This window comes from Dendrobates tinctorius, unplaced genomic scaffold (assembly GCF_039654945.1).
Source record: "Dendrobates tinctorius isolate UK_male_01 unplaced genomic scaffold, ASM3965494v1 ptg000135l, whole genome shotgun sequence".
Classification (NCBI taxonomy): Eukaryota; Metazoa; Chordata; class Amphibia; order Anura; family Dendrobatidae; genus Dendrobates; species Dendrobates tinctorius.
Genome location: NW_027361803.1, coordinates 8,274,284 through 8,287,534, shown reverse-complemented (window position 1 = coordinate 8,287,534; position 13,251 = coordinate 8,274,284). Strand labels below are relative to the sequence as shown.

At 45.3% G+C, this 13,251-nt stretch overlaps 1 protein-coding gene across 2 annotated transcripts in view; it reads right to left on the bottom strand.

The window, feature by feature from the left end:
* Positions 1 to 7,086, bottom strand: part of LOC141048419 (class I histocompatibility antigen, F10 alpha chain-like) — a 173,334-nt gene extending 166,248 nt beyond the window's left edge. For both annotated transcript variants that reach the window (XM_073543966.1, XM_073543965.1), the window contains exon 1: positions 6,932 to 7,086. In XM_073543966.1, coding sequence (XP_073400067.1) covers positions 6,932 to 6,980 — 49 coding nt within the window. In that variant the 5' untranslated portion in view covers positions 6,981 to 7,086. The remainder of the gene's footprint in view (positions 1 to 6,931) is intronic.
* Positions 7,087 to 13,251: the final 6,165 nt, after the last annotated feature.

Sequence of the window (13,251 nt, the reverse complement as noted above, 5' to 3'; positions counted from 1 at the left end):
ATTAAACTAACTTTTGTTGATGTTTCCAGGTGTTTCCATTATTTTGTCCAACCCCTGTATATATATATAATATATACTGTATATATTTTATATATATATTTATATATATATATAGTATGGATATATAAATTATATCTATTTTGTGTATACAGTATATTACAGATATATAATATATATATTATGTATATACTGTATATTATATATATGTGTGTGTGTCACTGACGTGTGTGTGTGTGTGTATACATATATGTGTATGTATTCTATGTGTATATATATCTAGTGTTTTGTGAGCTGTCAGTGTTATTTTACGAAAGCTGACAAACGAATTATCACCTATTCTGCTATGTATCTCTAAATAACACTGACAGCTCACAAAACACTAGATATATATACACATAGAATACATACATATATATTACACACACGTCAGTGACATATATATATATATATATAATATAACGGGCTAAGCGTCACTCTGTCCGAAGCCTTTATAGACTGCGCAAGCGCTACGCGCCTGCGCAGTCTGGCTCCAGGCAGAGTGACGCACCCCCCCAGGAGATCGCGGAAGACACCCCCCCCGAGATCGCAGTAGACACCCCCCCCCGCCGGCACGACACCTTATCGATTCGGTGTGGCCGCGGGGTCTTGCTGTGATGACAGGAGAGGGCGGGTTGTTGCTCCGGAAGCGGCGCATGCGCAGTCCGTGCTTTCCGGCGCCATTTTGGGGAAGACACACTGCAGTGTGTCTTCAAGACAATGGCGCCATAAAGAGGAATGCGCAGGCGCCGATTCCGGAGCAACAACCCGCCCTCCCCTGACAACACAGCAGGCGCAAAAGATAACCAGGGTATTTGCCGTGAAGTCAGAAGACGGCGGGTTGTAGCGCCGAAATCAGGCGCCAATTACGGCCGCACAATCCCACACTCCTCAGAACTGGATCGGGGGATGAGGGAGTACCATGCATACCAGGATAGGTGATGAGGGGACCATGCATGCCAGGATAGGGGGGTGAGAGGACCATGCATACCAAGATTGGGGGATGAGGGGTACCATGCATACCAGGATAGGGGGTGAGAGGACCATGCATACCAGGATAGGGATGAGGGAGTACCATGCATACCAGGATTGGGGGATGATGGGTACCCTGCATACCAGGATAGGGATGAGGAAGTAATATGCATACCAGGATTGGGGGATGAGGGGTACCCTGCATACCAGGATAGGGGGTGAGGCGACCATACATACCAGGATAGGGTAGAGGGAGTACCATACATACCAGGATTGGGGGATGAGCGGTAACATGCATACCAAGATAGGGGGTGAGGGGTACCATGCATACCAGGATAGGGATTAGGGAGTACCATGCATACCAGGATAGGGATGAGGGAGTACCATGCATACCAGGATTGGGGGGTGAGAGGACCATGCATACCAGGATTGGGGGATGAGGGGTACCATGCATACCAGGATTGGGGGATGAGAGGACTATGCATACCTGGATAAGGGGTGAGGGGGCCATGCATACCAGCATAGGGGGTGAGGGGACCATACCTACCAGGATTGGGGGATGAGGGGTACTATGCATACCAGGATAGGGGGGTGAGAGGACCATGCATACCAGGATTGGGGGATGAGGAAGTAACATGCATACCAGGATTGGGGGATGAGGGGTACGCTGCATACCAGGATAGGGATGAGGGAGTACCATTCATACCAGGATTGGGGGATGAGAGGTACCATGCATGCCAAGATAGGGGGTGAGGGGACCATGCATACCAGGAGAGGGTTGAGGGAGTACCATGCATACCAGGATAGGGATGAGGGAGTACCATGCATACCAGGATTGGGGGGTGAGAGGACCATGCATACCAGGATTTGGGGATGAGAGGACCATGCATACCAGGATGAAGAATGGGGTACCATGTATACCAGGATAGGAGGGTGGCAGCACATACCAGAATGGGAGACCATATACCAATAAAAATGCTCGCCACCCGGGCGTAGAAGGGGTTCATAGGTTCATAGCTAGTATATATATATAATGTGTGTCTCACGTTTTTATCTCCAGTGAGTATGAGCCCTAATACAGGGTTTTTTATGTTTTGCCACTTTCGCACACTAAAATCAATATGTTACAAATAATGTTTTTCCATCCTCATACTCGGATAGCTGTAGCTTTTTTGTTTTTTTGTCTACAGACCTACAGTTGTGGCCAAAAATATTCACACCCCTGCAATTCTGTCAGATAATACTCAGTTTCTTCCTGAAAATGATTGCAATCACAAATTCTTTGGTATTATTATCTTAATTTAATTTGTCTTAAATGAAAGAACACAAAAAAGAATGAAGCAAAACATTGATCATTTCACACAAAACTCCAAAAATGGGCCAGACAAAAGTATTGGCACCCTCAGCCTAATACTTGGTTGCACAACCTTTAGCCAAAATAACTGCAACCAACCGCTTACGGTAACCATCAATGAGTTTCTTACAATGCTCTGCTGGAATTTTAGACCATTCTTTGGCAAACTGCTCCAGGTCCCTGATATTTGAAGGGTGCCTTCTCCAAACTGCCATTTTTAGATCTCTCCACAGGTGTTCTATGGGATTCAGGTCTGGACTCATTGCTGGCCACCTTAGAAGTCTCCAGTGCTTTCTCTCAAACCATTTTCTAGTGCTTTTTGAAGTGTGTTTTGGGTCATTGTCCTGCTGGAAGACCCATGACATCTGAGGGAGACCCAGCTTTCTCACACTGGGCCCTACATTATGCTGCAAAATTTGTTGGTAGTCTTCTGAATTCATAATGCCATGCACACGGTCAAGCAGTCCAGTGCCAGAGGCAGCAAAGCAACCCCAAAACATCAGGGAACCTCCGCCATGTTTGACTGTCGGGACCGTGTTCTTTTCTTTGAATGCCTCTTTTTTTCTCCTGTAAATTCTATGTTGATGCCTTTGCCCAAAAAACTACTTTTGTCTCATCTGACCAGAGAACATTCTTCCAAAACGTTTTAGGCTTTTTCAGGTAAGTTTTGGCAAACTCCAGCCTGTCTTTTTTATGTCTCGGGGTAAGAAGTGGAGTCTTCCTGGGTCTCCTACCATACAGCCCCTTTTCATTCAGACGCCGACAGATAGTACGGGTTGACACTGTTGTACCCTCGGACTGCAGGGAAACTTGAACTTGTTTGGATGTTAGTCGAGGTTCTTTATCCAACATCTGCACAATCTTGCATTGAAATCTCTTGTCAATTTTTATTTTCCGTCCACATCTAGGGAGGTTAGCCACAGTGCCATGGGCTTTAAACTTCTTGATGACACTGCGCACGGTAGACACAGGAACATTCAGGTCTTTGGAGATGGACTTGTAGCCTTGAGATTGCTCATGCTTCCTCACAATTTGGTTTCTCAAGTCCTCAGACAGTTCTTTGGTCTCCTTTCTTTTCTCCATGCTCAATGTGGTACACACAAGGACACAGGACAGAGGTTGAGTCACCTTTAATCCATGTCAACTGGCTGCAAGTGTGATTTAGTTATTGCAAACACCTGTTAGGTGCCACAGGTAAGTTACAGGTGCTGTTAATTACACAAATTAGAGAAGCATCACATGATTTTTTGAACAGTGCCAATACTTTTGTCCACCCTCTTTTTTATGTTTGGTGTGGAATTATATCCAATTTGGCTTTAGGACAATTCTTTTTGTGTTTTTTCATTTAAGACAAATTAAATGAAGATAATAATAACAAATAATTTGTGTTTGCAATCATTTTCAGGAAGAAACTGAGTATTATCTGACAGAATTGCAGGGGTGTCAATACTTTTGGCCACAACTGTATGTAAGGGCTTGTTTCTTGCGGGACAAGATGATATTTTTCTTGATACCATTTTTATTGCAGGCAATTTTTTTTATCACTTTTTATTCTCTGTTTTGTGTGTCAGTGTGGTATTTTTGGCATTTTTATTTTTTACAGTGTTCATCAGATGTTATATAATATGACACTGTGTTCCGGATCTGCTGATACCAGATATGCACTTCTTCCCCTTTACTTTAGTTTTTTATAGATAAAACAGCGTTTTCACTTGCAAAATATTTTCTCTTTTCTTTTTCTTACTTTCTCTTTTTATTTTTCACATTTTTATAAACTTTATTTAACTTTTTTTCTTTATCATCGCGTCATACAGGTACGGTTGTTTGTGGGAACGCACTTCCCATTGCGCCGTACATGTACAGCAGATGTCGGTAAGGGGTGAAAGTCTATGGGGAGTTACAGCAAGAGCAGAGGCCTTTATGTTCCTCACAGATGTTCTGCAGCAGCTGGGGTCATGTACTGTACAGGTCACTCTGCAGCTGCTGCAGAACCTCTCTCGGCTTCCTGTGTGCACTTTTTATGTATCCTGCTCTCTGCACACTAAAGACTATGGGCCTGAATCATTATTGTATTTGTTCCTTTTTTTGGTAAACTTTTGGTGTTTTTTCACTTGTTTTCCATTTACACCTAATTATCCTTTTTTTTCTGCCATTTTTTTTCTGTCTCTTCTACATTTTCTCCAGTTTTTTCTTGTTCCCCATTGGGGTCGGGGTTTGGGGGGTTATTTATGTTATTTAGTGTGTATGTTCTCCCCATGTTTGGGTGGGTTTCCTCCTGTTTCTCCAGTTTCCTCCCACATTATAAAGACATTCTGATAGGGAATGTAGATTGTGAGCCCCAATGGGGACAGCGATGATGATGTCTGTAAAGCTGTGGAATTAATGGTGCTATAAAAGTGAATAAAATAGGGCAGCTCGGTGGCTCAGTGGTTAGCAAGGAGACAAGGACAACATCTGCAAGGTGTGTGTATGTTCCCGCCGGGTTTGGGTGGGTTTCCTCCATGTTTTTCGGTTTCCTCCCACACTCCAAAGACATACTGATAGGGAATGTAGATTGTGAGCCCCAATGGGGACAGCGATGATGATGTCTGTAAAGCTGTGGAATTAATGGCGCTATAAAAGTGAGTAAAATAAATAAACTATCTGCGGCTCGGCCGGTGATTCTCGTTTCTTTCCTTCCACCTCATGGCTGATGGACATATGGGGGGACCCCGAGGAGAAGGTCAGTGTCACCCAGGACTGACACACTGTAACAGCACCACAGTCACTGTACACTGGGGGGTGGAGCTCAGTGCTGATTGGACGGGAGCTGCAGCGTCCTCCAATAGGAGAAGCAATCTCCCGCTGATCAGCAGTTACTGGGCAGAGGGAGGACGGAGAGGTGAGAGCTGGAGGAAGCGATGAGAGAGTCGGTTTCATATTTGTTCATTTTCTCATTTGTACATTTTTCTTTTTTTTTTCTTTTTTTACAAGTTTAATAAGGAGAAAAGTTCTCCCCATAATAGAATACACGGCAGTGCGGCGCCCGGAGGGGAACACACAGGAAAACAGCGGCAAAAACTATATATGAGGCACAAAAATGGCCTCAAAGTGTCAGACGGTGAATTGTCCCAGACTCACAAAAGTGTCTGGTGTTTTCCAAGGGTTGTGACCTTCAGTCACTGATCTCCCATCAATCACACAGAGGAGACGCCAAGAATCATCATCAGGTCTCTGTATCCGGCCCAAACGGGGTCTGAGCCGAAAATCTGCATCAGAGGCAAACGGACAATTGTCCCCTATTGTGAAGGAGCAACCGGAGCTCAGAGAGAGAAATCCCTGTGTGCCGCTGATCTCTCACCATCACCGCGATCCCCGGCACCATGGATCTCACCGGCTGTGATCCCGGGATCCACTGAGAGCGGCCGAGAGGAGCGGATTGTGATCTCCACAGTCATTAACCGTTTACACACACAAGTCACTTATTGGAGTCACTAATAAGTGGTGATTTGCCCGCTGTGATGTTATTCGGCCAGGAGGTCATTGGGGCCATCTCGGATCCCTCCCTTCTGTGTGATCGCCTTGAGATCAGTGGCCCAACATCATTTACCCTGTGATTCGCCCCTTTGGGGCCATTTCTGAGCCTCTTATATAGACTATGTAGCCGCTTTCAGGTGTTTTCACCTCCGGGCCCCGCACTGCAGTTGATTCACCTCCGGGCCCCGCACTGCAGTGTTTTCACCTCTGGGCCCCGCACTGCAGTGTATTCACCTTCGGGCCCCGCACTGCAGTGTATTCACCTCCGGGCCCCGCAGTGCAGTGTATTCACCTCCGGGCCCCGCACTGCAGTGTATTCACCTCCGGGCCCCGCACTGCAGTGGATTCACCTCCGGGCCCCGCACTGCAGTGGATTCACCTCCAGGCCCCGCACTGCAGTGGAGTCACCTCCGGGCCCCGCACTGCAGTGGATTCACCTCTGGGCCCCGCACTGCAGTGTATTCACCTCCGGGCCCCGCACTGCAGTGGAGTCACCTCCGGGCCCCGCACTGCAGTGGATTCACCTCCGGGCCCTGCACTGGAGTGGATTCACCTCCGGGCCCCGCACTGCAGTGGATTCACCTCCGGGCCCCGCACTGCAGTGGATTCACCTCCGGGCCCCGCACTGCAGTGGATTCACCTCCGGGCCCCGCACTGCAGTGGATTCACCTCCGGGCCCCACACTGCAGTGGATTCACCTCCGGGCCCCGCACTGCAGTGGATTCACCTCCGGGCCCCACACTGCAGTGTAGTCACCTCCGAGCCCCGCACTGCAGTGGATTCTATTATAGAGGTCGGTTTTGCTCATAATTAAACTTGTAAATAATAAAAGAGAACAAGAAACCGACTTCAGCCTCAGCCGACGCGGAGACCCCAGAAACAGCGCCATGTCCTCCTCACTATGGCGCCCACCACAGGCGCAGCTTCTCTAGTGGATTTCTGCCTCTTATAGACGACAACACATTGATCCATAAACTACAATCACAACATACGACATAAGATGTAATAATCCTCTGCGATCAGGAGCAATCACTGATCACCCTCCATACTCACCAGAACACACCGCAGACACGTGAAGGAGAAGCACAATGAGGGGCCACATCCTCCTGCAGATATATGTGGGGACCCCGAGGAGGAGAAGAAGGTAAGTGTCACCCAAGAAAGACACAAAGTAGCAATATCACAGTCACTGGAGGGCGGAGCTCAGCGCTGATTGGACGGGAGCTGCAGCGTCCTCCAATAGGAGAAGGAATCTCCCGCTGCTCAGCAGTTACCGGGCAGAGGGAGGACGGAGAGGTGAGAGCTGGAGGAAGCGAAAGTGAAAGTTGCAGATTGTCTGGAGATAATGAAAACTATATTTAGAATTGAGAGTCCTCAGTGGTCAATGCCTTTTAAAATGTATCAACCAGTGAGGACTCTCAATTCTAAATATATTTTTCTATCTACTGGCTAAACACGGCACAGAGATATACATCTTTCCTGCTAGAAATAATGAACATTTTTTTTTTTTTTTCCAATCAATTTTTATTGTAGGAAGTTACATTACAAATAGGAGAAATTCAGGTATCATTGGCAATAATACACAAAGAGAACAACGCTGTAACACGTGGTAGTAAATCCTTTGATTATGATTCACATTTCCTATCACACCACCAACAATCATGTCCGTTGCAACTTTTTTTTGGTTAATCAACACCCAATAGTCAACCTACCAATTTACTCTTTAAGCCTCAAAACGAGGGTTCCAAACAACTAGAACCAGAGAGTAAGAAAGGAAGATAAGAAAAGGGAGGGGAGAAAGAGGTGGGGGGGGGAGAACCATGGATGGTTGCAAAGATGCAACCAGGGAGGGGGGAGGGGGGAGGTAGGGAATTAGATGGCGTTCCGGGGTAGCCCGAGCAGTAACAACAACATAGATATAAACACCTTGAATATTGACATGTGGTACGGGTGAACTCCCTGCGTAACACTCTCTTTGACCCTATTTGACCCATTTTATTAATCTCAGACAGTTTGCCCTGGAAACAGATGCCTGACAGGGGATGCATATACAGAGTTTAGCCACGTGTCCCAAGTCTGAAGTATTTTGTTATTGGCGCGGATGGAGTGAGCCAGACAGAACTCGTATTGGCAATGGAGATTAATTCGGTTATATAGTTCAGCTAATGTAGGTGTCTTTGGGGATTTCCAATAGCTACTTATGCAATATCTGGCAGCAACTAGAATGTGAACTAATAATCCCCTCGATTCCCAAGAGAACTCCTCTATACCCACGTTTAGCACTGCCAGACCCGGATTCGGATTAATAGGATTACCTGTCAGCTCACCCATCAGGCCAAACACCTCCAACCAGAACGAGAAAACCTTGGGACAATCCCACCAGCAGTGACCAAGAGTACCCCTTTGGAGGCAGCCCTTCCAACAATGTGGCGAATAATTTGGGAGGAACTGTGCTAAGTTGGCTGGGGACCGATACCATCGCAGGTGTACTTTTTTCAGTTGCTCCAGATGATTTATACACTTGGAATATTTTTGGATATTTGCTGAAGCCGAGTGCCAGTTTGAAGGAGAGGTAGAGACACTCAACTCCACGTCCCATTTATTCATATAAGGAGATTTTTGCTCTTCGGGGGGGTTATTGAGCCATTTGTATGTTGAGGAGATACCTTTGGATTTAATTATCTTTTTAAATACCAAAGCCTTTGTTGTAGGTAACAGAGGATTCGACTTTGGAGGAAATTTAGAGGCCAGAAAATGACTAATTTGGATGTGTTGATAGAAACAGCCCTTTAAAGAGGGGTGTTTCCGTACTATTTCATTAAAGGGGTTAACACCCAAATCAGAGTATAGATCCGCCAGCACTGTAATGCCCGATCCCTCCCACCTGGCCAGATTCAAAAAGGGTATTTGAGATTCCAACGACTTGAGGGAAATCTCTGAAAGAGGAATCTGAATCTTATGAATCAAGTCATTTCGCCAGACCTCCAGGGAGGCTGACATGGTGGGAACACACGGGGAGAACCGTGAACGGCTCAAATATTCTGCTTCCATCATTCTTCTGACCGAGCCCTGGCGGGACAGGAAATTTTCAATCTGAGCCCATCTATGTGAATTACCTGGACGCCACCATTCCTTTAGTGATTCAATTAGTAAGGCTTTATAATATGCCGTTATGTTTGGGGTGCCCAATCCCCCTAAGTCATATGGGGGATATAACACTTTACCTGCGACCCTAGCCCTTTTATTACCCCAGACAAATTTGTTAGTCAACGATTGAAGTTTCATCAGGGTTTTGTGAGAAATTTTAATGGGTAGGCATCTGAGCACATACAATATTTTGGGTAAGAAAACCATTTTAAAGGACTGTATCCTGGCCATCCAGGACAACGATATTTTTTCATACCTTCCCAATTCCTTTTCTAAATTTTGGATCAGAGGTTCCAAATTTTCTTTAATTAACATCTGCGATGGTGTCAGCTTAATACCCAAATAAGGTATCCCCCTGTCGCACCATTTGAATTGAAAGGCCCCCTCCAGCGCACTCCTGGCCTCCACCGGTACATTAAATGGCAATATCAAAGACTTTGCCGCATTAAGCTTATAATACGACACTTTCGAAAAGTTTGATAATGTGTTCACCACTGCTGGAATCGAAACTACAGGGTTAGAACAGGAAATTATCACATCGTCTGCGTATAGACCAAGTTTATGTTCAAATTCCCCAACTCTTATACCAGAAATGGCTATGTTTTTTCGTATAGCTTCCGCCAGAGGTTCTACCACTAAAGCAAAAATAGCGGGAGACAATGGACACCCCTGGCGAGTGCCATTACTTATTTGAAATTTAGATGACAGAAACCCCGATGCCAACACTGACGCATTTGGGTAAGAGTAGAGAGCTAGAATAGATGACTTGATTTTCCCCAAGAACCCGAATTTTGTTAGAACTCTCTCCAGGTATCCCCAGTGCACCCTGTCAAAGGCTTTTTCAGCATCAAGAGACAGGAATGCACTGGGTTCACCCGATATCTCCACCAGTCTAATCAAGTCAAGCATCCGTCTGGTGCCATCCTTAGATTGCCTGCCTGTCACAAAACCAACTTGATCTGGAGCCACTAAGGCCGGGATCACTTTATGAAGTCTATCCGCCACTAGTTTGGCATAAATTTTTACATCACAATTTAGGAGTGAAATGGGCCTAAAATTACCCGGGGTGTCTGCAGGTTTCCCTGGCTTGGGTAGCGTGATAATAATCGCTTCTAAGTTGTCTGGGGAAATTGACCCTTTATTTTGCCAAAAATTGAAGGTTTTTAACATAAAGGGGGACAGAGTGGAGGTAAATTGTTTGTAATATTCGTATGGCAGCCCATCAGGGCCTGGGGCAGAGTTAGACTTAGTCATTTTGATGGCACCTAGGATTTCATGTGTAGTAAAGGGAAGATTAAGTTCCTCTAATTGCTCATCTGAGACCCGGGGAAGATCCAGGGTGTCTAGAAAACCCTGTATATCCACTTGAGTCGGCTGTGACGTGTTGGAATCATATTTTAGATTATACAGGGCCTCATAATATTTCGCAAATGCTTCTGCTATTTCAATGGGATGTCTAGTGATTGTTCCGTTTGGGTCCCTCAGGAATTCTATTTTAGATTGGATCTCACGTTTTTTCGTCCTTCTTGCCAATAAGGACCCCGCTCTATCCCCCATAGCATAAAATGTCGATCTATTTTTTTTAAGATTATGTTCGTATTTTTGCAGGAGTAGGGATCTAAGGCTAGTTTCACACTTGCTTTTTTTTGCAGCGCGTTTTTCCCGCAAAAAAACGCATTGAAAAAACGCATACAAAAGCATACAACTGCTGCGTTTTTTTCAAGCATTTTTATGAGCATGCATGAAAAAAACGCAGCGTTTTTATGCGTTTGTATGCGTTTTTAGTGCGTTTTTACCGCGTTTGCGTTTTTTTCCAACATTAGGTGGCCCCTCACACTAACCCAAACCATGACTTTACTAACCCTAACCCTGACCCTAACCCTGACCCTAACCCTAACCCTGACCCTAACCCTTAACCAAATCATACTTAACCCTAACCCAAACCCTAAACCCTAACTAACCCTAACCCTAACCCTGACCCTAACCCTAACCCTAACCCTGACCCTAACCCTAACCCTGACCCTAACCCTAACCCTGACCCTAACCCTAACCCTGACCCTAACCCTTAACAAAACCATACTTAACCCTAACCCTGACCCTAACCCTGACCATAACCCTAACCCTGACCCTAACCCTAACCCTAACACTGACCCTAACCCTTAACCAAACCATACTTAACCCTAATCCTGACCCTAACCCTGACCCTAACCCTTAACAAAACCATACTTAACCCTAACCCTGACCCTAACCCTGACCCTAACCCTAACCCTGACCCTAACCCTTAACCAAACCATACTTAACCCTAATCCTGACCCTAACCCTGACCCTAACCCTTAACGAAACCATACTAAACCCTAACCCTGACCCTAACCCTGACCCTAACCCTAACCCTGACCCTAACCCTAACCCTGACCCTGACCCTAACCCTTAACCAAACCATACTTAACCCTAATCCTGACCCTAACCCTGACCCTAACCCTTAACCAAACCATACTTAACCCTAACCCTGACCCAAACCCCAACCCTAACCCTGACCCTGACCCTAACCCTAACCCTAAACCCCCTTAACTAACCCTAACTCTAACCCAAACCCCTAAATTCCATGGTTAAAAAAAAAAAACGCATATGCAAAAAAACGCATACATGAGCATGCCAGTGCGCACATATGCGCATCCATAGGCTATAATGGCCATTTTTAGCGCAAAATGTGCGCATATGTGCGCATGCGCTTTTTTGCAGGGCCAAAAAATGCAACATGCTGCGTCTGGAAAATCCAAACGCACACCCCAAAAAAACGCAGCGCATGAAAATCGCATACATGCGCTTACAAGCGCGCAGGTATGCGCACCCATGTTAAATATAGGGGAAAAAACGCATGCGCACATATGCGTTTTTTTCCAGCGCTAAAAAACGCAAATGTGAAACCAGCCTTAGTTGGAATCTATGGGTTACAATTTCTTTAGTCAAGTTAGGTGTTGCTTTGGCTTTATTCAGGGATTCAAGGTGATGAATACGGGTTAATATATATTTAATATCTGCGTCTTTTTTCCGTTTTTGGATGGAGGCTAGTTTTATGAGCAGCCCCCTGACTACTGCTTTATGAGCAGCCCACAGGGTCTCGTCAGAAATTTCCCCATTATTATTAATTTTGAAATATTCTGTTAACACTGACTCTACTTCATCATGTACCTTCTGCCTACCAAGCAAGCTAGTATTCAGTCTCCACCTGGGGGAATTTTGAACATTAAAGCTACCCTGAACAGACAAAGAGATCGGCGCATGATCTGTCCAAATGATTAAACCAATATCAGCTGCAACACAATTACTTATAGATTTGCTGTCGACCAAAAAGAAATCAATTCTACTGTACGAGCGATGCCTGGAAGAGAAGAATGTATAGTCTCTTTCTGATGCGTGTAAATATCTCCAGATGTCATGAAAATGGAATTCATTGATGAGATGATTAAGTTCCTTAGCATGTGAGATGTTGATGTTGGAGCAATCCATGGAGCGTATAACAGGTATATTAAAGTCTCCACAGATGATTTCCGCCCCTGTGGCAGTATCTTTGAATGCTTGGAAAAATTTCCTAGCAAAGGTCAATTGTGATGAATTTGGGGAGTAGACCGTTGCCAAGGTATAAGGGACACTGTTAATATAACAAGACAAAATAATATATCTTCCATCCGCTCCATAACTGACATTTATCAATTTAAAGGCCACTGAGTTCTTTATTAAAATGGCCACTCCTCCTCTTTTTTTTGAGTCATTAGCAAAAAAGGCGTGTTGAAACCTGGGATGAAGTAGCCGTTTATTATCTGTGGAAAGAAGGTGGGTCTCCTGAATGCACGCTATATCACAGTTAGATGCCTTCACCTCTCTCCACATCATTGACCTTTTTGCTGGGGAGTTGAGTCCGTTCACATTAATAGACAATATCTTAATTCTCATATTGGAGCCGCAGGGGGGTTTGAATTCCTAGGAACGCCATCAGGGATGAGAGGGGTTAGACCAACAAGGAATTGAAAGAAATTTCCGAAAAAAATTAAGGAACATTTGTGAGAAGAGGAACAAAAACAAAAAAGTTCCATCAACACCGGTTTGCCCCGAGTAGGGTGACCGGAGTATAACCGCTCGCCATAGGCGAGAACATCAGGGGGGCTACGTGACATCCCGTGTCACAGGAGCAGAGACAGCAGGTGCCATAAGCAGGAAGGAGTCCCAGT